Consider the following 23,087-nt stretch of genomic DNA (forward strand, 5'->3'; position numbering starts at 1 on the left):
TTAACTCTTATCATGATAATAATATCATTATCAGTTACACAACACTGTATTTTCATGATTATTTTAAGCGAAAAAAAAAAAAAGAGCTGACTTCATAAAAATGAAATAAATATTTTGATGAATAATTTAAACTTTGAATAAGTTCAAAGTTTTTTCTTTTTCTACTATAAAGTAATCTTGCAAAACATTTAATATCAGATAAATGAATTATATCAAACCAAAACTTCTTTGGAGTTCTCATCTGTCATCAAAAATCCTAAAAATTTACATAAACACGTTAATTTTTGTTCATTTTAACATTTGAAAAAATTGTAAAAATATTTTTCATTTATTAAAATAATATTTAATTATTAATCATTGCATTTCTAAATAGTCTAATACACATATATTTTTTTTAAAAAATACGTATATATATTAAAAAATTATATTAAAAATTTGAAATAATAGAATTTTTTAAAATATAATGGTTAATTAATTAATTAATGGTTACCGGCAAAAGATTTGTTTTCTGTAATTAAAATTTCAGAATGTCTTTCAGTACTAAGCGCTGCTAAACTTGTGTATGTTCCGGAAATATTCTCCTGCCGTTCTGAAATTAATTAAATTACAAAAGCTGAAATAAAATTTTCTTAAATATTAAAATTAATTACTTAGTATAGTAAGCTTACTAATTAGAAAATGGTAAGGTTATAAAACATGAAATTAGAAATTTTATGTTATCATAAATAACATTAACTTGAATTAGTTTTTTCTACTACTTTATTTTAAATTTTAATGATTTTAAATAAGTTACATTTACTTTTAATTTTTTTTAACAGTGAAAATAAAATCAGAAAGAAATAAATTTCAAAATTTCTGTAAAATATATTTAAAAAAAAATTCTATAGCATACTTGTAAAGAAATAAAATTTTTGAGATTCTCCGAATAGTTCTGCTTCTTCCAATGTTTGCGGTATTGGTTTACCTTTTGTTTCCGGTAAGAATAATGATGCTATTCCGGCTGATATTGCAAGTAAACCCATAATTATTAATGGTAGGATACGTAAGTAATCACCCTGAAACTGTTCACTTTTACATTGATAATTTCAAAAAGTTGAAATTTTAATTTTAAAACATTCAAATTAAATTTTTATAAAAATTAACTGAAATATTTTTATAATATATTGAAATAATCAAAGTAATTCTTTCTTCTTTTATTTTTTTTTGTATTATAAAAAAATGTTGGAAAAATTATTTTGAATTTTTGTAATTTAGAAATTTTTATTCAAAAAAGTATTGCTTAACTAATATATAAATGTATTGAAATAATCATAATAATAAATAAATTATTACAAAAAAGTAAAAAATTGAAAATGAATTAAATAATAAAATAAATGTTCGTATTTTAAATGACAAATATATTATTTTTACTATTATTGTATATAGTGATAATAATAAATTATTAATAATAATAATAATTTAATATTTTTAAATTTTCTACGAATTTTTAAGCACAATAATTTGTTATTTTGCAATGATTAAAATTATTTACAAATAAACAATCATTATTACAATTCATATTTATTGCCATTTGATTAAATTAATAAATACTTTAAACTAATTTTCACCTATATCTAATAAATTAGCAATGCAACAAACATTCATCATATCACTTTAGTTAAATTGAAATTGTCACTTATCACATTTATATTCTTATCATATCTCTATTAAACGATAGCAATAATCAATGTTATCATCAAATAAATGATAGCTATAATATTAAGCTGATAATCTAATAATGCATGCGCTGTCATTCTCGAATGATCTCGAATGATTTTTATAGTATTGATATACGAAGGATAAATTATTTATTAGCCAATTATAAAATCATTTTTTAAAAGATAACATTAAATGTTACTGTGATTTTATCACAGCTATTTTTTGCTTGTACTAATTGTCGCTTTATCATAATTATTTATGCTAATTAGCAATTTGTTACAATAATTTTTTGATCATGCTAATTTGCCCAAAAAAAAAAAAAAAAAAAAAAAAGAAGGAAAAAACATATATGGCAGAAATTAATTGGCATATTTGATAATCGTTGTGATAAAAATGATATTTGAACTTATTTGGAATGGTTTAACTTATTTTATTAATATTTTAAATCGTAAAGAAAAATATTTCAATCATTCAGAAACAAAATTTTCTTCTTTTTTTGCATTTCATTTGATAATTTTTTTCCTTTTTTTTTTGAATTGAATTTTTTTTTGCTATCATTAAATAGATAAAAATAAATTATTGAAATTAATTAACAAATAAATTAGCGCAAAAAAACAATTTTAACTTTTTTTTGACGTCAAAACGAAAAGTAAGTCAGTTAATGAATGATCAATAATAAATTTATGCTATTTTTTTTTTTCAAATTAAAATTTAAGAAAAACAATAAGATAAATAGAGAGAGAGAGAGAGAGAGAGAGGAAAGAGACGGAAGAAAAAATTCTCTGTTATTTTTATTTTTTCTTTATTTTGAAAAAGAAAATGATTTCAAATGTAACATTACATATATTTATAATGATCTTTTTTTTTTTTTATGCAAAATATTTATCAAAATTTCTAAAAATTATAATTGAAGAAAAAAAATTAAAGTTTAAAGTTGAATTAGTTTAAAATTATTCAAATAGACATATATTTTATAACAAAAAAAAATACAAAAAACCACTAAAATATTCAATTTAAAATTAAACTAAGATAATTTTCTGTTCAACAAAAAAAAAAAAAAAAACCGCACCAGTCGTACAACATACGGTGCAAGAATAAGTCCGGATCCGGCAACCATTGAACTCATACCCATACCGAGGGCACGTACAACAGTCGGATATAATTCACCGGAAAATAGATATATTACGGCAAAACTTGCTGCTATACCAAATTTTCCTACATATGCCATTATTGCAATAAATAATGGATGATGTGCTGCAAATTTTTAATTTTAATTTCACAGGAAAAAAAAAAAAAACGAAAAAGTGACATTTTAATTTAATTAAGTTTATTTTATAAGCAACATTTTAATAAAATGAAACAGTAAAACAAAACAATAAGGTGAGAAAAGAAAATAATTGTAACGCTTTATCAATTGTTTTGTTTTATTTTCTTTTTTTTTTTATTTATTATTTTTTGAAAGAAGGAAAAAAATTAGTTTTGAAAGATTTTTTAAATTTTAATTTGAAAATTATTTAATGATATTTCTAAAATTTCTAATAGCTAAAAAATGTTATAAATTATGCGATTGTCTCTCATATTTCCATATTTCATAAAAAAAACAAAAAAACAAAAAACAAACAAACATCGAAATATAAATATTACAAATGCTGATATGATTAATGTTTAAAATTAAACGTGTCTAACGTGTCTAACGTGTATAACGTCAATGCATGCATGAGATAATTTTTTTTGAAGAATAAATAAGGATTTAACATTGGCAATTTCACTTTTTTTTTTTTTTTTAAATTAAACGTGTCTAACGTGAATAGCGATAACGTCTATAACGTCAAAGCATGTGTGAAAAATTTTTGGTGACTAAATAGATAAGCAATGCTAGCAACGTTCTTTTAATTTTTTGTTTTCTAAATCTTTCTTGAAATGAAACGTATAACGTGTATTTTAAAGTGTATCACGTATATAACGTCAATATAAGTGTTTGAGAAAATTTTAGCAAAGAATAAATAATAATTAAAATTAGCAATGTTTATTTCTTGTTTACCATATTTATTATTATCAAATTAACCATGAGTAATTGATGTTAAAATTGTTGAAATGCATGCTAAGCCTGCAAGTATCATAGGTGCTGCTAGTGACCATCGACGTCCGATAGCATCAAGTAATGGCCAAATAAGGAAGTAAGCTGGCAGCTCTACAGCACCATTGATAATAAATGATAAGAAATCATTAACAGGTAGATTTGATATATTAAATGTTAAACAATTATAAACAACTGCATTCACAAACCTATAATTTTTTAAATTTAAACAAAAAAAAATGATAATTGTAAAAGAAATTTATCTAAGTAAAAGCATATTGGAAAAAAAAAAAGTTAAATTTGAGATTGTCATTCTTCTTTAAAAGAAAATTTTATTTTATTTTTTTTTGAAAGGTCTAAAAAGAATGTAAAATTTTTTTTAACAAACCAAATATAAGTGATAAGAATGGTTTTCTTGCGAAGATTTGGTGTTCGAAATAAATCAATTAAATTATATTTGTTTGAATGCGCTGTTAAATTGCAACTATTTGCGGCAAACTAAAAATAAAATTTATCATTTAAAAAAAAAAAAAAAAAAAAAAAAGAAGAATTTTTAAAAATACAATTTATTTTTGTTTTTAAAACTTAAAACATTCATAAATTGAATACTTTTTTTCCTCATTTTTCATCAGTTATTTTTATGAATTTTTAAAGAATATATATGATATATATAGAAGAAACATATTCAAAAATGAAAAAATTTCAATTTAAATGTAAAAAAATTGAAAAAATTTATTTATATATTTTATATGCTTTGTAGCCTTAATTCAAATATTAAATTTTGATAATAAAATTTGAGCAAAAAAAAAAAAACAATAGAATAATTAAAATTTTAGTCATTTAAAAATAGTTTTGATCAAATTGTTGAAAATATTTCTCGTTTCTTATTTTTTTTTTTTTTTTTTTTCTACAATTAACTTTGTTCATTTATTTTTATTGAAATGTAAAACTTACTTTTATCATTAATTCATCAACATCTACCTCATTTCGTCCATTAATTTTTGCTAAACGTTTAATAATAGTTTTAGCATCATCATAACGGCCAACCGAAACCAGCCATCGTGGTGATTCCGGAACAATGCTTCAAAAAATTTTATTTATTTCTATTTTTCTTTCAGTTTTTTTTTTTTTTTTTTTTAAATTAAAATTACAGAATTTAAAATAAATAAATAATTAATCAATGTATATAGTTTATTGCAATGAATGATCAAAAAAAACTATTTCAGCTATTATTTGCTGAAGTAATTTCTATTTTACTAATTATTTCATTAATCTAATTAAATTAATTTATCGAATATTTCTAACAAATCAATTTAACAACATTTAAATTTTTACATTTTTTTTGTTATTTTTTTGCTTGATAACTTATAACTTAACTTTATATGTGCAAAATTATCATCAAAATTATCATCATTACAACAACAGTAAAAAAAAAAAAAAAAAAAAAAAATTTATCAGTGATCACAAAATTTATTCTTACTTTTAATTTCATTAAAAATTTTTAATTCTAATAAAATAAAGAAATCTCTTAATATCATCTCTATCACTATTACCATACATCTATTACTTTTAATCATCAATCATAATTTTCAGTACTTAACAATGAATTTAATTAAAGCTTAAACAATTTATCAAATAATTTCCAATAAATTAATTCAATAATATTTTTTTTTATATGTTTCACTAATAACTTAATTATAATATTTAAATATTACCATTTGGATTGTTAGTAAAATTACTTACAAATAATAAATGAATAAAATAATAAACGGTGCATTGCTAAAGAAAATTAATTGTCGCCATCGACGGATAAGCATTGCTAAGACACCAAGAAGAACCATTGCTACACCAAAGAAAACATCAAGCATAATGCTAGAAAATATTCGACCCGATTTACCCATAAATTCCATACCTAAATATTAATTTATTATATAATAATATTAATTAAAATCAATTTTACTACTAATTACTTTAAAAACTTCAAAAAAATCTCAGTAAAATATAAATATTTTGGTGAAATTTTATTTTTAATTATTTTAATTATTATTTAGTAAAAAGCAGTAATTAGTATTACTTATTAAAAACAAAAAAAAAAAAAAAAAATGGAAAAAAAACAGTTTTTGTTAAGAATTAATAAATTATAACAATTAAATTTTATTGATAGTAAAAAAAAAAAAAAAAAAATTACAAATACTTAGTAATTTTATTTGATGAATTAATATTTTTTCCTATAATTGTTATAATTTTCGTACTTAAAATAAAAGGTAATTGAAAAAGTGCCGGAAATGCTAATCCGGTAAGAAATCGTAATACAGTAAAAGAATACGTATCCCATGCAAATGCATTCATTGTACCACATATTACAAGTGTTGCAAGAATTGAGAAAAATGATACACGTCGTCCAAATCTGAAAATGTTTGAAATTACATAAATTAAAAAATATATATATTTAATTTATGTATAACTGATTGATAAGATAGAATTTTACTATTTTCAATTTAAAAAAAAATTTTCTAACTTTAGTATTTTAAGTAAGTATCATTTTTCAAACAGAAAAAACATCAGTTTTAATATTTCAAATTAATTTTAAAATAATTTTTAAAATTATTTAATGTTTATTTATTTTCCAAAAACAAGTCAAAATCTTTTATTTTTCTTTTCATTAGCAAATTAATTTATTTTTGAAAAAAATCAATTATTGGATTTATTTATTATATTTAAAAAAAATTCATTTTAAGTCGTTTTCACTTTTTTTAAATGAATTCTTTTTTATAGCAATTAATTGCTTTAAAGAAAAAAATTTGTCAAAGATTCTATTTTTTTTTAAATTAATTGCATTCAGATTTTTTGAAAGATTTCAGCAATAATTTAAATTTCAAAAAATAAAATTGTTAAATTTTTTGAAAAAAAAAAAAGCTTACTTATCAGCAATATATCCAAATAAAACATTACCAATGAAACTACCAATGTAAAATGCCATACTTGTTAAATCAACCCAATATTTTCGATCACATACCAAATCATACTAAAATTTATTAAAAATTTTTTTTTATGATAACTATTTAAATAACAGTTAATCTTCTAATATTTAAAACAATAATAAATGATTCAATAAAAATTAAATTAATTAATGAATTAAAATAAGAACTAAATCAATTAATGATTTAAACAGTGATTTAAAAATATAATCATAATGATGGTATTTACATAATAACACATATGTGATAACGATAAGAAAATAAGATAGAAAAAAGTTTCAAAATTTGAGAAAAAAATATTTGTATTATTTAACAGCAATGAAAAAAAAAATTTAAATTATTTTTTATTGATGGGTTTAAAATGAAATAATAAAAATGAATAATAATTGATTAATTAATACATCTAATTTTATTTCAGCTTGTAAACATTTTAATTCTTTTGTAAACATCTTAGACAAATATTTTTCAAGTAATTTTTCAAATAGTAATTATATAAAAATATACAAAATAATATATGTAAATATATTTATATTAAAAAAAATTTATAAAATTTCTTAAAATGCATGTTTATTATGATAAATGTATATATTTCATCAATTTAATTCTTATTAAATTATTTTCTTCCAAATTTCAAAAAATAAAAAACGAACAAAAAAATTTTATAGATAGTAAAATTTTTTAAAAAAATATGAGAAAAAAAAGGCAAAAAAATTTTTTAAAAAAATAAAAATTTTGTAAAATTTTTTAAAAAAAAATATAAGCATTAGCAATTATTGCAAGCTCTAAAATGAATTATTTGTTAAATTTATTAATTTTAACATAATCAAAAATATTCTAATATGATATCAATTATTAAATTACTTTAACAGTATGTTTTATATTACAAATATGTGCAAGTAATATGTAACTGATTTAGGAAATTTTAATTTTACAATATAATTTTAAAAGGATAATTTAAATATTATATCAATTATGATATTATTTTAATTTATGCATGAATAATATGTAATTAATTTAGGAAAAATTTTTTCTAATTAATTAGTAAATTAATTAAAAAAGAAACGAAGTGAAATACCTCAGTGACTAATGTATCAATATAGATGTTATCATCGTAGATCCAACCTATTTGACATGATATCAGTGATAAATTCCTCAAATATTCCCTTTCATTGATCAAATTAATACTAGAATTCAAAAGTTGATCAACTTCAGTTGCATTATACTGTTGACAACTCATTTCATCCTGCAAAATTTCAGAAAAGAGTAAAAAAAAAAAAAATTTTCATAAATAATTTGCAAAATTTGTAAATTATTTAAATTGCAAAAAAAAAAAAAACAGCAGAAAAGAGGTAAAAATTTTATGAATAATTTCAAAAACATTTAAAATCCAAAAAAAAAAAAAAAAACGGAAAAAATTATAAGCAATGTTTGTTTATTATTAATAGTAAAAATGAAATTCAAATTTCATTTCTTTTTTCACAATTATTTGCGAAAATTTCAACAAATGAAATTTAAAATTTATTAAAATACCGGTGTAGCAAATTCATTTATTGGACTTAAATCTTCACGTCCTTCTGGCAAACGACAACGATGATTCGGCTGACCAACAACAAATGGCTGATTGAAAGCCGAAAATGCAGATGGTAAACTTACCGGCAAACAAATTACAAAAAATAATGTAATTTGAAATGGACCAAAATCGCCAACCTATAAATTTTTTTTTTTTTTTCTGTTTACAAATTTTATTCCATTTTAGTAAATGTATTTTTTTTATTTCAATATTTAAAAAGTTTTAAAAAAAATTAGAAAATCACTCAAATGTTTTTTTTCCATATTTTTAAAATTTCATAAAATTGAAATGAATTGAAATTAGATTTTAATATTTCAAAACTTTTGTGAGTTTTTTTTTCTCACTTATTTAACTTAAATAATCTTTTCTAAATTAATGACAATTAATGAAGAAAAGAAAATATTATAAAATTTATAACAAATTAATAATTATCACCTCAACAAGTAGAGCATCGAAATCCATCACTTTTTACACACTATACCATTCACTGTTAATTGAGTATTTAATTATTTCGATTTTAAATTGCAATTTTCCATTGCACCCTTCGAGAATTAAGAATGATACTATTAAAATGTCTTTTTTTTTTTAATTTACAACAAAATATTATAGATTGAAAGGAAAAAAACATATATTATCATTTTTTGATTCTTATGCAAGTTCATAATTAAATTAACAAACTTTAAAAAAGTAATTTGTAAAATGAAATGAAATATGTTTTGTTATGAAAATTTGACATTTATTTGATGACAAACTAATCAATCATTGTCTATTATTGTTGTTACACTTGATTTCAACCCATTTCATAAATTTATATCTTTTATCACTTTTGATCGGTGTTTTTTTTTCATGTATGATGATAAAATGAATTTAATATATCATCTATTAACAGTGCTAGTTCAAATTTATAACTGATATTTTCTTTCTTTTTTTCTTGTTTATTTGTTTGTTTTCTTTTCTAAAATATAAGAAAGTGAGAAAATTCAAAAAAAAAAAAAAAAAAAAAAGAAAGAGTAAGAATTAAGATAACATGTGACGAGTGATGTTGTCAATCAGTGTGTAAGACATTAGTTTTATATCAGAATGATAATAGCATATATTGATGCGAAGATAAGAAATATTTGTCAAATAATCATTTCTTGTTATTTTTTTTTCCAAAAAAAAAGAAGAAATATAAATTGAAAGTTATAAATTTAAAAAAAAAAATAATCATAGATTAATTATAAAAAAAAATACTTGGTTACATGAAATTTAGTTTTAATTATTTTTTGATTCTTATTTACTTTGTTTTTTTCGTGTTATTTATTTAGCGAATAATTAATTATTTAAGTTTACAACAAAACTAATCATTTCCTTTACAATTGTACTTCACATCTGTAAAAAAAGAAAAAATTTATGATAAAATTTGAATTAGACACGAATAGCTAATTAATTAATTAGTTAGTGATTTAATTAAAAAAAACTTTAATTTAAAGAAGAAAATGAAAATTATCGTTAAAAGCTATCATTTTGTTAAATAGAATTTGATAAAATAAAAAAAAAAAGTGTTTTTGCGATAAGAAAGCAAAAATGACAATGAATAATTTCATTTAGCAAACTGTCAACAGTGATTTTTCTTAAAAATTAAATTATTGAAATCTGTCTTAGGATTTTTCCCCTAAATTAAAATATCAAAGTGTTACTTTTCTTTTCTTATTGAAAAACAAAATTAAATTCTATTCTATCATATATATATTTTTTAGATTTTTTACGTTTAGAAAAAGAATATAACTTTTTTTTTTTTTTATAAATTATTCAATATTCAAAAATGTTATATAACAACTGATAATCTTATCTTGTTATCAGCATATAATCCATAATAATGAAATTGTTTTAAAAAATTTATTAAAATTTTAAATAACATTAAATTAAAATAGCTTACAGATGAATATATAAAAAAAAAGTATGATGACGTACGTGGCATAAGTTAGACGCCGATTTTATTGCAATCATAGAAATAATTGCAAATTCAAAAATTTTTTTAATTTTCCTCTTTTTTTTTAATTGCTATTATACTAAACCACAACAGTTTTTTGCGCAAAAAAACATCAAATTAAAAAAAAAAAAAAAAAAGAAAATAAATAGTGCAATTTTCAAGGATTATTTTATGAATAAAATTTTTGCAAAAAACCAAATGATCAATTAAAATTATAAAAAATAAATAATTTTTTTCAAAAATTTTTAATGCAATTTTAATGAAATAATAAAACGTTGAAAATAAGCTTTTTTACTTTTTCAAAAAAAATCAAACTTTTTTTCACACCTTTATGTGCAATATTAATTTCAAATTTTCGAAAAATTTTTTTCAATAAATTATCAGTTTAACATTTTAGCAAATTTTCTAAAATGGTTTTATAAATTTTGATAAATTAAATTCTTTCAACAAACTTTGCTTAAATTCATTTCGTGCTTGCTTTTCCGCACCTTAATTTTATTTTATAATTTTTTTATAATTTCGTAATTTTCATAACTTATAATTTTAAAAGTAAATGAATTGATGAGAAAAAAATTATCATTGTTAATATCATTGTTATAACTATTTTAAGACTACATTATCACTATATTGTGATAATGCTACTATTCAATGATATTAATTTTATAATAAACAATATATTTTTTTAATATATATTTTTAAAGTTCAGATATTTGGTGATAGTTTTCAGTTTCTTTGGAACTCCCAATAGAGATAATTACCATTATAATTCTCAAATCTGATCATAATATGAATTATGGAAGAGTAATATTATTATTGTTTAATTATTATTACTAATATTATTACTGTTATAATAATTATTTCTATTTTTACTCTTATCACACTAATTATTCCATCATAAGAAGCATAATGCATTAAAAATTCACTGATACGTTGACAATTTCTAAACTAGTATATATATCGTATCATAGTCATAGTTATTTTCTTATTTCGAGAGATCAACAATTTTGAAAAAGAAATTTAAAAAAAAAAATAATTTAAAAAAATATTTGTTTTTTGAAAGAAAAAAAAATTGTTGAAAAGTAGATTTAAATTAAAATTTTGCTACCGCTCATTTTGTATTAAGCTCTAAAATTTTTGAAATCAACCAATACTAATAGGCGATGACAATTTTAGAAAAGCGAAAAATTGACGATTAATAGCTTGATGGCAATGAGTTGTTTATTTTTGGGAAAAATATTTTGCGATCCTTCAAAAGTAATTGAGGTATTTAATGCGATAGCAGCACTAGAAAATTGAATTAAATTGAAATATCATCTCAAACTCTCTTATCCATTATTCTAGGAGATGAAAGACTAATTATAAGTTCCTGAAATCAATTCTAAAAAGAAATTCAACGTTTTGCACAAATTTTTGATGGAAATTAAAATTTTTTTCCTGAAAAGTTTATTGACTTTGCTTAATATTTGTTCAATTTTTTTTTTGAAGAAAAAGCAAATATTATTATTCAAAAAAAAAAAAATAAAATAAAACAAAAATGACAGTTAATTGAATTTTAAATTAGCAGATTGAAATGAATAAAATTTAACAGTGCATAAAATTGCACAAAAATATAAACATTAAAATTTATTCAATAATAAACAGGTGTCGAAAAATTATAAAAACATGAAATTTATTAGATTTTTGTCTTATTATAAAATAGTGAAGGGTAATGTTTAAATGGAATTCAGTAAGAAATGACATCAAGATTTCAAAGTTGTTTCATTAATGAATAAAATAATTCATCCAAAAATAAATTAAAAATAATTTTTAACTTTTTTCCAATGATTACAAAAATAGAAGGTAAAAAAAAGAGGCAAATTTGTTCACCTTTTTGTTTCAATTAGGAATTTAAGTAACATTTTAAACTTAGTAAAACCTAAATAGTTGTACCGGAAAATTTTATTGATAGTTTGGAAAAGGTACCAAAAAAGATTATGATAGAAGTAGATTTAGAGTAATGTAAATACTGATGCAAGTGACATGCGTGTATTGTATATCGTAACTTTTGGAATATTTATTGGTATTGAAATATACTGTAGCTTACTATCACGTACATCTGAAAAGAGCAAATTACTTCATATTTTATGCCTTGTTTTGCATAATTTAAAAAAAAAAAAAAAACATATTTTTGCTACTATAATTCGATGAAAAAGAAAATACAGTACTCTATTTGATACGGTAGCTTGGTTACCGTATATCGATTACTGATTGCTGTTGTTATGTGTAATACAATTACTGTTAGAGTTGCAAACAATAACAAATGAAATGCAAGTATTTGCAATGCATGCATTTTGTTAATTTTAATTTGTATAACTCTTGTACATGAGCATACATGTTTTGTCATTATTGTTGTCATTGCTGTTGTCGTTATTACTCTTATTATCAGTGTTATTGTCGTTTGTTATCATAGTTGTTGTCATTCCTGTCACTACTATTGTTATTATTGTTGGTATTAGTTTTATTGTTGCTGTTGCTATTGTTCTCTGTCGTTATTGTTGTCGTTGTTATTGATGCTATTGTTGTCCCAATTGTTGTTATTGGCAACTAACTAACTAATAAACTAACTAATTAATAACTAATTAAAACTAATTAATTACTAGCAAAGTGCGGTTAGATCTCATATAAGGTGACAGCCTCTAACTATAGCTATACCCGCACACATTATAATAACATTAGCATTTCATCGTTACTTGATGAGCACTACTGTAAATTTTAATAATACCGTACTATCAATTAGCATACAGCAAATACAAATATTATTTAGCAATTGATAAAAATTATTTATAATCTGATTTGATGCAATACTTTTTGCAATGATATAAGTCATTTTTTCATTTCATGAAAAAAAGAAAAATTTGTTTATTTCGAGTTTTTTTGCCTTCTAGCAGAAGTAAATTTTTACAATTTTTGAAGTCAATAAATTAAATTGAATTTCCAGTTCTTTCTGCACTAAAAATTATGCTTTATCGGTTTTTTTTTTTTTTTAATGCAGAAATCAAATAGTGAATAACTGAATTTAGAAAAGATGAAAGATGTGAAAGCAAAAGAGAAAACTTACAATGGTAATTTTGTAAATGCCAGAAAAAAGGCCTAATTTGCTGATGCCAAAATTCAAGAAATATAACATTTTAATATTATACTATCACATTTCATGGAAAATTTAGTAAAGCTGAAATTAGAAAAATACACCTTCTTCCTTTTTTTTGCTTAACAATTAATCAATGTATTATTTTTTAATATTTTTATTTTTTGAATTAAATTAAATTTGGAATGCGAAAGAAAAAACTTTTCATTTTTGTTTGTAAACAATTTCTTACAAATAAAAGAATAATAAGTTCAAATTTACTAATTTTTATTTAGCATATTCATCTGCTTTAATGATCAACAGATATAAGATAAAATAAAAGTGTACATTTTCCATATAAAATTGATAAAATACTGATAGTAAATTTTGCATAGAAAGGAAGTAAAAATTTTGTGCGGAAATAATTTTTAAAGTAAACACTATGAAACTAACAATACAATTAATAATTGAGATGTAATTAGAAATTTAATAGCTTTTTAATTTATATGTCTATAGCAGTGTATGAAATGCAATGTTTTGGTTCAATTATTGTCAAACTTTTTTTATCATATGATAAGATAAATATGACTATCATAACTAGTAATATGCTACCTTTACTTAATTGTACTTAACATTAATTTAACTTTTGATTAATATTAGCATAATATATTACTTCTATTTAAAATAAACAATAGGAATCTTGAAATGAATAAACATTAGCTTAACTTTTGAATAATATTAGCATAATAATATATTACTTTTTATTTAACATAAACAATAAGAATCTCGAAATGAATGAAATATTGACAAAATACTCATTGCGAATAATATGATTTGACAGCAAATAGTGTTATTTGACAAGTAAGCATTAATAAGATAGGAGTGATAAATTAGATATCGATTGCAATAATCTTATTGATAGATTTCAATCAAATGTAATAAAGCATCGACAAATACGAATATTGCAAGTACAAATTTATAAAATATTGCATAGAGCAAGGATTTTTAATCTCTTACATCTATCATTCATCTGTGATACATTTAGAAATTTAATTAAAATAACAATTTTATTAGCACATATTTAAAATATATCCTAAATAAAAATATTCTTAAATATACTGCTGAAAGGAAAAAAGTTTCAATATTTATGTAAAGTATATAATATAAAATATATTTATGCAAAATATATAATACTTATGTGATATAATTTATGTTAAATATATAATAAAAAAAAAAAAAAAATAAAAATTAAATATAATTCTTTCATACGTAATTAATTAATGAGTTTATATCATTGTTATAACTTTTTTTTTTCTTTTTTAAAGAAATTTTTATTAATATTCGGTTTGCTTTCGTATTTAAAATGTTTTCCCTTTTTTTTACACACTAATTTTTTTTTTACAATTAAAATAATTCGCTATTTGCTGTTAAAAGTTTATGACGTGAAAGCGTAAAATAAATTACGTTAAAGGCGAATAAAGATTAGCATTCCAATATGTTAAGTAATAGTTGTTGTTGTTGTTGTTGTACGTGCAACTGTTTTTGATTTATTTTCATACATCATTGCAAGTGTTGTTGATGCTGATTGTCACTCCTATAATTTCTTAAAAATTTATTTATAAATCATAAAATTTTTTAATTCATTTAAAATTTCGTAAAATATTTAAATTTTAAGAGAAATATAAGTGAAGTAAACATTTTAGTTAATATGATGTAGTTGTGGTTTAGAGTGAAATTTTTTATTTTTGTAAATTTTTCAAATATCTAAATTTATAAAAGATTTTTTAGTTGTAAAATAGCAATGTATTTTGCACTTTTTTTAATCATTATTAAATAATTAGTTATTAATTTAATTATTGCTAATAAGAAAATTAGGAATAAATAGCACTCATATTGTATTAGTATTTTAGAGGTACTTAAAAAGTATTTTTTTTTAAAATACTTATTCTCATATTATTTTCTGCTTTTTTCTTGTATTTTTTGATGAAATGCATAAGAATTTAATTATTAATTAATTTGTCAATAAATTGCTATGCCGATTTCTTATAAATACAATACCCAATTTTGAAATTATTAAATTTTATTTCCACATCAACAAATATTGAAATTAATTGAATTTGAAAAAAATTTTTGCTTGGCGCTAACAAAATTTTCTTCCATTTAAAAATCAAATTCTTAAAAGCAAAATTTTTAATGAATTTCAAATAGATAAAATATTAAAAATTTCCAAGGAAAGATAAATTTAGTGGTAGGAAAATATATTCTTAAACTAAATTAATGCGCTAATATCAATAATTCTTTTAAGAAGACAATAACTTTTGCGATATAATTTCTTAATCAAATTTCTTATCATTTATCATATCACCATTAATCAATTTTATTTCCCCGTGCAAATTTATCTTTATTTTTAATGCATTCTTTATATAAGTGCACTAAATAGTATAATTAATCTGTGTTAATCAATATAATCAATAGTAGTGATATCAATCATAGAATTCAATTCTCGATGTTTTTTTTTCTAATTCTCAAAATTTCAATTTTTTAACAAATTCCAATTCTCAAATTTCCAAATTTCAAATTCATCTATGCTACCAATTATTCTATTCTTTATGCATACTTTATTAATATAATTTATTTATAAAAATTAACACAATCAATAATTGCTACAGTAATCACACCAATTATAAAATTTAATTCTCAGTTACTAATTCTGTAACATTTCTTCTTCATATTGTAATATTATATTTCTATTTTGCATTTCTAATTTTATATTTTTATTATAATTTTATATTTCAGTTTTAACCTTAACAATTTTATAAAATATTATTGATATTTTAATTAATACAAGGATCATAAGTGCATGAAAAGCATGAAAAAATGAAAGTATCACACATAATAGTAAATACTAGAAATTGTGCTTTAAAATATTTCAGGTATGTTACAAATAAAAATTCGTTGATATATGAGATATTTGTCACAAAATACAATTAATGTCACAAATGTCACATATATTTAAAATACCTGGCAGTTATTATAAATAATAAAATTATATGACATGCATGCATATTTGGTATACTTTACTCTTTGCAATTGATAAAATTTTTTCTTTTTTGGGATTCGTTATGATCAATATTAACTTCTTTGTGAGTTGAAATTTGTTTACTGTAAATGACATATTTGAAATTTGTTTACTGTAAATGACATATTTGAAGTTTGTTAATTTGTTCAATAATAAAATTTACAAGTGCAAATAGAAAAAAGTCTTTAAAAATATTATGAAAAAAAAAAAAAAACGAAGTATAAAAATTAAAGTTATAAATTATTTAATTATTTGCTATCAAATTGAGACAAAATAAAATTTATCCATTTTATTTGTTTATTTACCTTTTTTTTTTTTGAATCTTTCTCATTTTTTCTTTAACACTCGTCGTTTTTGTTAATTTTTGTCAATTAATGATTAATTTATACATATAAGAATACAAAACAGAAGAGAATATCGATCAAAACTAATTAGAATTTTAAATTATTTCAAATTTTTTAATTTTATGATTTTGAATATTATTTTAATAAATATTTTAAAATGTTACAAAAACATAAAAAATCGAATTTTTGCTTATTTTTTTTTGAAAAGTTAATACATGACTTTTACTTCATTTTTTTTTTGAAAACTTTTGAAAAATCAATGGTGTGACAAATTGACTGATTTCTGATTACTATTTAAGTGATCACTTATCAGTGTAATGTTAGATTTAATAAATCAATTTATACAATGGCTAAATTTTACTCCAAAAATGAAAATTAATATTAAAATAATAAAATTTTTGTGATGGAATTTTAATTGCTCATTAGTTCCTGCAAATAAAACAAATAATAATTTTTATTTCCAGAAAAAAATAAAACGAATATTCCTATTAGAATTAAAAATTTCCATTTTTTAGAAAAAAAGATCGCGTATATTAATATGTTCTAACTTTTTATTGAAAAAAAACACAAAAAAAAAAAATTGAAAGAATCAAATTTTTTTCCTTCTATATAAAATGTTAATCAGAAATGATAACGAATAGACATTCTGCTAAATGATAATTTTATATAAAAAATTGTTAGAAGATGAAATAAAACTTAATAAGATAATTAATGAGATTAATTGGAAATAAATATAATTTTTCAAATTTGATGAATAAAAAAAAATTTATAAATTACTACAATAAAAAGTTTAAATGTAAACTATTATTTGCTTTTTTTTCTTTCTCATTTGCTCAACTATCATTCAATAAAATAAATAAAATTATTTTATTTCTTAAATTGTAAATTTAAATAATTTCATGAAATTTTAAAAAGAGCAAAAAATATAATTTAGAAAAAGAAAAAAATGTTTTGAATTTAAAAAAAAAGAAAAGCAATTACGAATTTTTTTCCATTTTGTAATGAGGAAAAATAATTTAGAAAAAAATTAGCAATTGTTTCATTTTCTCTCTTTTTCCCTATCCATGGAAAACTTTTCAATTGTTTTTTTTTTTTTTTTTTTTTCAAATAAATTTTAATTTACAAAAAAAAAAAAGTCATTTTTTTACGTGAATGTTTGTATTAATAATATTTTAACGAAATAATTTAATAATTTTTTTTTTTTTTTGAGATAAATTTTCTATGTTTTTTAAAGACATTTTAATCATTTTTTATGTTTTTTTTTAGTAAAGAAAAGATTTGTGGAAAAATTTTTCTTTTTTTATGTCTAATTTATAAATATTTGCTTCTTTTTTCCTTTTTTTTTTCGTTTCCTTTTGCTCTTTCAATAAAAACTCAAAAATATGAAAAGTTTTTTTTTTTTTTTTTTTTTTTATATATTTTCCATTTTATTTTATTTTTTTTTTTTTGATTGGTTTAAAGATTAAGAAAGGATATTTTCCATTTTATATTGCCAAAAAGTAAAAAAGATTGCTTGAAAATGACAGGGGATGATGGTTTGAGATAAATTATGTAAGAGAAGAATGAAAGGAGGGAGAGGGAGAGAGAGAGAGGGAGAGAGAAAGGGAAAAAGAAAGCAGAGTAAAGAGAAGAATATGCTTCATTGCAAAATTTTCTTTCTTATCTGTTTGAATAACTCAATTTGCAAAATGCCTTTTTGCTTACGAAATATAAAGAAAACCATCATTTTTAAAAATATTCATTCTATTCTTATATCTTTCTCTTCCACTCTCTCTCTCTCTTTCTTTTTTCAATGCTTCTTTTATCTTTCATGTAAAAATGTATATGGTAAATAGAGATTGATTGGATGATCTTATTGGCGCAAATGTTAAATTAAAATGACTCACGAATGCTTTTACTTACGTAAGTCACATTTCACTTTTATTATATTGTTGGCGCAAATGTTAAGGTAAAATAACTTACGAATGCTTTTACTTACATTTCACTTTTATTATATTATTGGCGCAAATGTTAAGGTAAAATGATTTACGAATGCTTTTACTTACATTTCACTTTTATTATATTATTGGCGCAAATGTTAAGGTAAAATGATTTACGAATGCTTTTACTTACATTTCACTTTTATTATATTATTGGCGCAAATGTTAAGGTAAAATGACTTACGAATGCTTTTACTTACATTTCACTTTTATTATATTGTTGGCGCAAATGTTAAGGTAAAATGACTTACGAATGCTTTTACTTACATTTCACTTTTATTATATTGTTGGCGCAAATGTTAAGGTAAAATGATTTACGAATGCTTTTACTTACATTTCACTTTTATTATATTATTGGCGCAAATATCAAAATAAAATGACTTAAGAATACTTTTACTTATGTTTCATTTTTATCAAACAAAAAATTTTAATCTATTGATTCATAGAAATGTATATAATATATTTTTTCTTTTGCATTTTTACTCTTTCTTAATTAATCATTTCAAAGAGAGAAGAAAACAAAAACAAAACAAAAAAAAAAAAAAAAAAAAAAAGAAAGCTTAATTAGCAAATGAAGTACAATCCATTAATTTTTAAAATGATATATAGTAAAGTTTTTTTTTTTTTAAAAAAAGAAGAAATTGTCAACTTTTCAAAATATTTTTTTTCCATTCTTTTTTTTTTATTTGTTGGTTAAATTACTTACTTTGACAAGCTGTTCATACGGAAAATTCAATATATTGGATTAAATGAATGAATGAATAGATGGATGGATGGATGGATGGGTAGGATTGAATACAAATATTTATTTTTTTGACTGAATGCATCATTGGTACAAATTGTCACTTCAATTATATTTCTAATTCAAAAAAAAAAAAAAGAACTATCTATTATTCCTTTAAAAGTTTGTTTACATTAGAAAATGGGTTTTGTAATATTTAGAAATATTATTTTAATCAAAAAAAAAAGAGAGCAATAAATTTTTATTTTTTTTTCTTAATTAATTGCTATTCTTTTCGTTTTTTCATTTATAGTATGCAATATTTAATTTTATTAGCATTTTATATAATTGATATTATTAAATTAATTGTTTTTCATTTTTATGCATTGTTTCTCTTTGTTCTGATGAATAAAATAAACTTAAATCTTCTATAGATAGAATAAAATTTGAATAAGATTTTAAAATATAAAATTGAAATAATTTAATTAGAACTTTTATAAAAAAATTTTTAACAAAAATTCTATTATTATATTTTATTGTACTTTTTTTATTTCATTGTGATTGCACTACGCTACTTTTTTTAAAATTTTTCTTTTATTTTTTTAAATTAACGAATTAATCAAACTAAATCAGAAAAATGTGCTCATTTTACTATTTTTTAGTGTATATTTTGTAGATCAAAATGAACTATAATTTTTTGATGACCTTTCCTGGCATCATAATTTATCATTTTCTAATTATATAATTATTCAATTTTTTTATTTGAATTTATATATATTCTTAATTTAATTATAAAGCAATTTTTTACTAATAGAATGTCATTTTCAAAGATTATACTTTTTATTTTTTTTTGAAAAAAGTAGAATTTTTTGCAGATTTGATCAGATTTTGTGTTTGTTTCATTCGATTTATCATTTTTTCTTTTTCAGAAAATTAATTAATTAACTAATTTAAGAGTGAATGAATAAAATAAAATGTTAAGGGCAAATTTTTATTAAATAAAACATCGAAAAAGAAAAGATTCTCATTTCTTTTCAATTTAAATTTATATTAAATTATTATATTTGTAACATTCATTCAATGAGCAAAATTTAATTTTTCATATTCCAGAAATTTAGCTTTGCATAGAAATTTGCTTAGAGTTTTAAACTTCGTCGAATAATTGACTTCAAATGATAAATTGACATTGCTCAATTGTCATACGAATATGTGTATGTATGTATGTGTATGTGTGTATGTCGTTGTTAGCATTTAAATAATTATAGCTAAAACTATTTAAACTAATTCTAACAATTAATTTGTTTCCAAATATTATTTTTTTTGAGTATGTATTTATCTTTGAAAAAGAAAAACAAATTATTTTAATTAATAAATTCCATTATTTCATTTCATTTTATTTCATTTAATATAAATCATATTTACATTCTCAAATCTCTCTTAAATTAAAGGCACTTATTATTATTCCAATCATTAAACTGAATTGTCAAAAGTTGTACGACAATAGATATAGACAGCAAGCAATAAGTCCCTTTGATAATTCTAAAATTTCATTTCACACTTAGATAATTGATCAAATTTAATCGTTATATCTATTATTTGTTGTTAAATTTTGCTACATATTCGTGAGAAATATTAAAGAAAATTCAAAATTTTCAAAAAAAAAAAAAAAAACAAATAAACTGAATTTAAAAATTTCCAATCGCAAATAATTTTACTCATAGTTTTTTTTTTTTTTTTTTTCTTTTCTAAAAATAAAAAAAAATTAATTACTATTATTTTTACAGTTATTCAAAAATTAAAAATTTCTTCTATTATATTCATTTTTTTTTTAATGCTATACACATATACTTTTAACTATTTAAAATTTAAAAAAAAATTTTAAACTTCTTTTATTATATTTATTAATATAATAAAAATGAATGTGAAATGATTGAAAAAAAAAAAAAAAAAAAAGTGTTATAAAAAAATTTGAGGTTAAAAAATGATAAAACAAAAATTCATCAAATGATTGATGTGATAAAAATTGCTCTATTCGAACAGATAGATTAGATATTTAATGATAATACACACACATACCTCCCCATTTCATTTCAACCCATCAATTTATCTTTCCACTTATCATTCTTTCTTATCCCTGATGCTAGTTTGGATGTGAGAGTGTGAAGTGATATAATGGCTTGTAGCAATACAACGTCTGTTCCTCTCAACAAAATCTTCTTCTTTATATCTTTTCCAGTTCTATTATTATTATCATTTATTATTATTGTTATTATTATTATTCTTATCATTACTATCATCATTTATTATCATTACTATTGTTATTATTACTGTTATCATTACTATTGTTATTATTACTATTATCATTATTATTTGTTATTATTACTATTATAAACATTTATTATCATACTATTGTTATTAATACTATTATCTCTATTATTATTGATATTATTTATTATAACAATTATTATTATCATTATTGTTGTTCTTATTATTGTTATTATTACTATATTGTTAATATTATTATTACCCTTGTTGTTATTATCACTGTTATCACCATATAGGATAAATGATTATTATTATTGTTATCAAGATAAATGTTTATTATTGTTACTAACAATAATATTATTATAAAGTAGTAGTATCATTGTTATCAATCCTATCAATTAGCATTTTTATTTATTATAAAATCAACAAGAAAAATATTGTTAAAAATTTTCTCTTTATGCGAATTTACATAGCGAAAAAAAAATGTCATTATTGTTTTTGTCGATTAAAATTATCATTTATCATTCGATCAGTAATAAAAATATTGTTGAAATTTTTTTATTTTTATAATTACATCATCTTACAAAAAAAAAAAAAAAAAGAAAGATAATTATTTTATTTTTTTTTATATTTGTTTAATACATTCATTTTAATTTATTATTTTGCATTTCTAAAAACATTATTTATTCTTTTTAAGTTTTAATTATTCAAAAAATTTGTTCCAATTTCTAATTTCTTTTTCTTTTTAATAAATCATTTTAGTTTTTTTCTTCATTTCTGTTGCTATTACTTTACATAAATTAATAATTTATTGAATTTAATAAATGTCATCTAATTTTTGTAATACATTTAATTATTTCATCAAATCTGCTAATAACTATTTATAGAATTAAATTGTAAATTATTCCTTCACTAATTAATTTACTCATCATTAGGCCTTTTTTTATATAATTAATGCCTCGTCGTTTACTCGCAACTAAAATTACTTAACAATGTCAAAAAAAAAAGGAAACCTTTTTTAAATATAATAAATATTTTTTAAATATATTAAATATTTTATATTTAATTTTGTGATTCAAAAAAAAAAGACTATCATTCATTTAATAGTTTTCAAGAAATTTTGTAGATTAAATGAATTTTCCTTCTCAATAATTTCATTTTTTCATCAAAAAAAAAGGAAAAAAAAATTTTTTCGGTAAAAATGAAAAAAAAAAAGTTTTTTTTTTCGTTCAGTTTTGTTTGCTTATTATTATGCATTCCAAAGTTTACACTGTTGTAAAATTTTTTCTTCCTTTTGTTTT

General features: G+C 20.0%; 1 protein-coding gene across 1 annotated transcript; it reads right to left on the reverse strand.

The window, feature by feature from the left end:
• Nucleotides 1-212: 212 nt before the first annotated feature.
• On the reverse strand, nucleotides 213-8,785 carry Bma-oct-1 (Uncharacterized protein; the record flags this gene model as incomplete). Its single annotated transcript, XM_043080889.1, has 13 exons — nucleotides 213-256; nucleotides 491-589; nucleotides 893-1,055; nucleotides 2,768-2,952; nucleotides 3,764-3,984; nucleotides 4,164-4,273; nucleotides 4,730-4,856; nucleotides 5,519-5,687; nucleotides 6,028-6,182; nucleotides 6,697-6,800; nucleotides 7,829-7,996; nucleotides 8,284-8,460; nucleotides 8,759-8,785. 13 exons carry the CDS (start codon nucleotides 8,783-8,785, stop codon nucleotides 213-215), a joined length of 1,749 nt encoding a protein of 582 aa, XP_042936823.1.
• Between the last annotated feature and the right edge of the window lie 14,302 nt (nucleotides 8,786-23,087).

This window comes from Brugia malayi, assembly GCF_000002995.4.
Source record: "Brugia malayi strain FR3 genome assembly, contig: Bm_v4_Chr3_scaffold_001, whole genome shotgun sequence".
Classification (NCBI taxonomy): domain Eukaryota; kingdom Metazoa; phylum Nematoda; class Chromadorea; order Rhabditida; family Onchocercidae; genus Brugia; species Brugia malayi.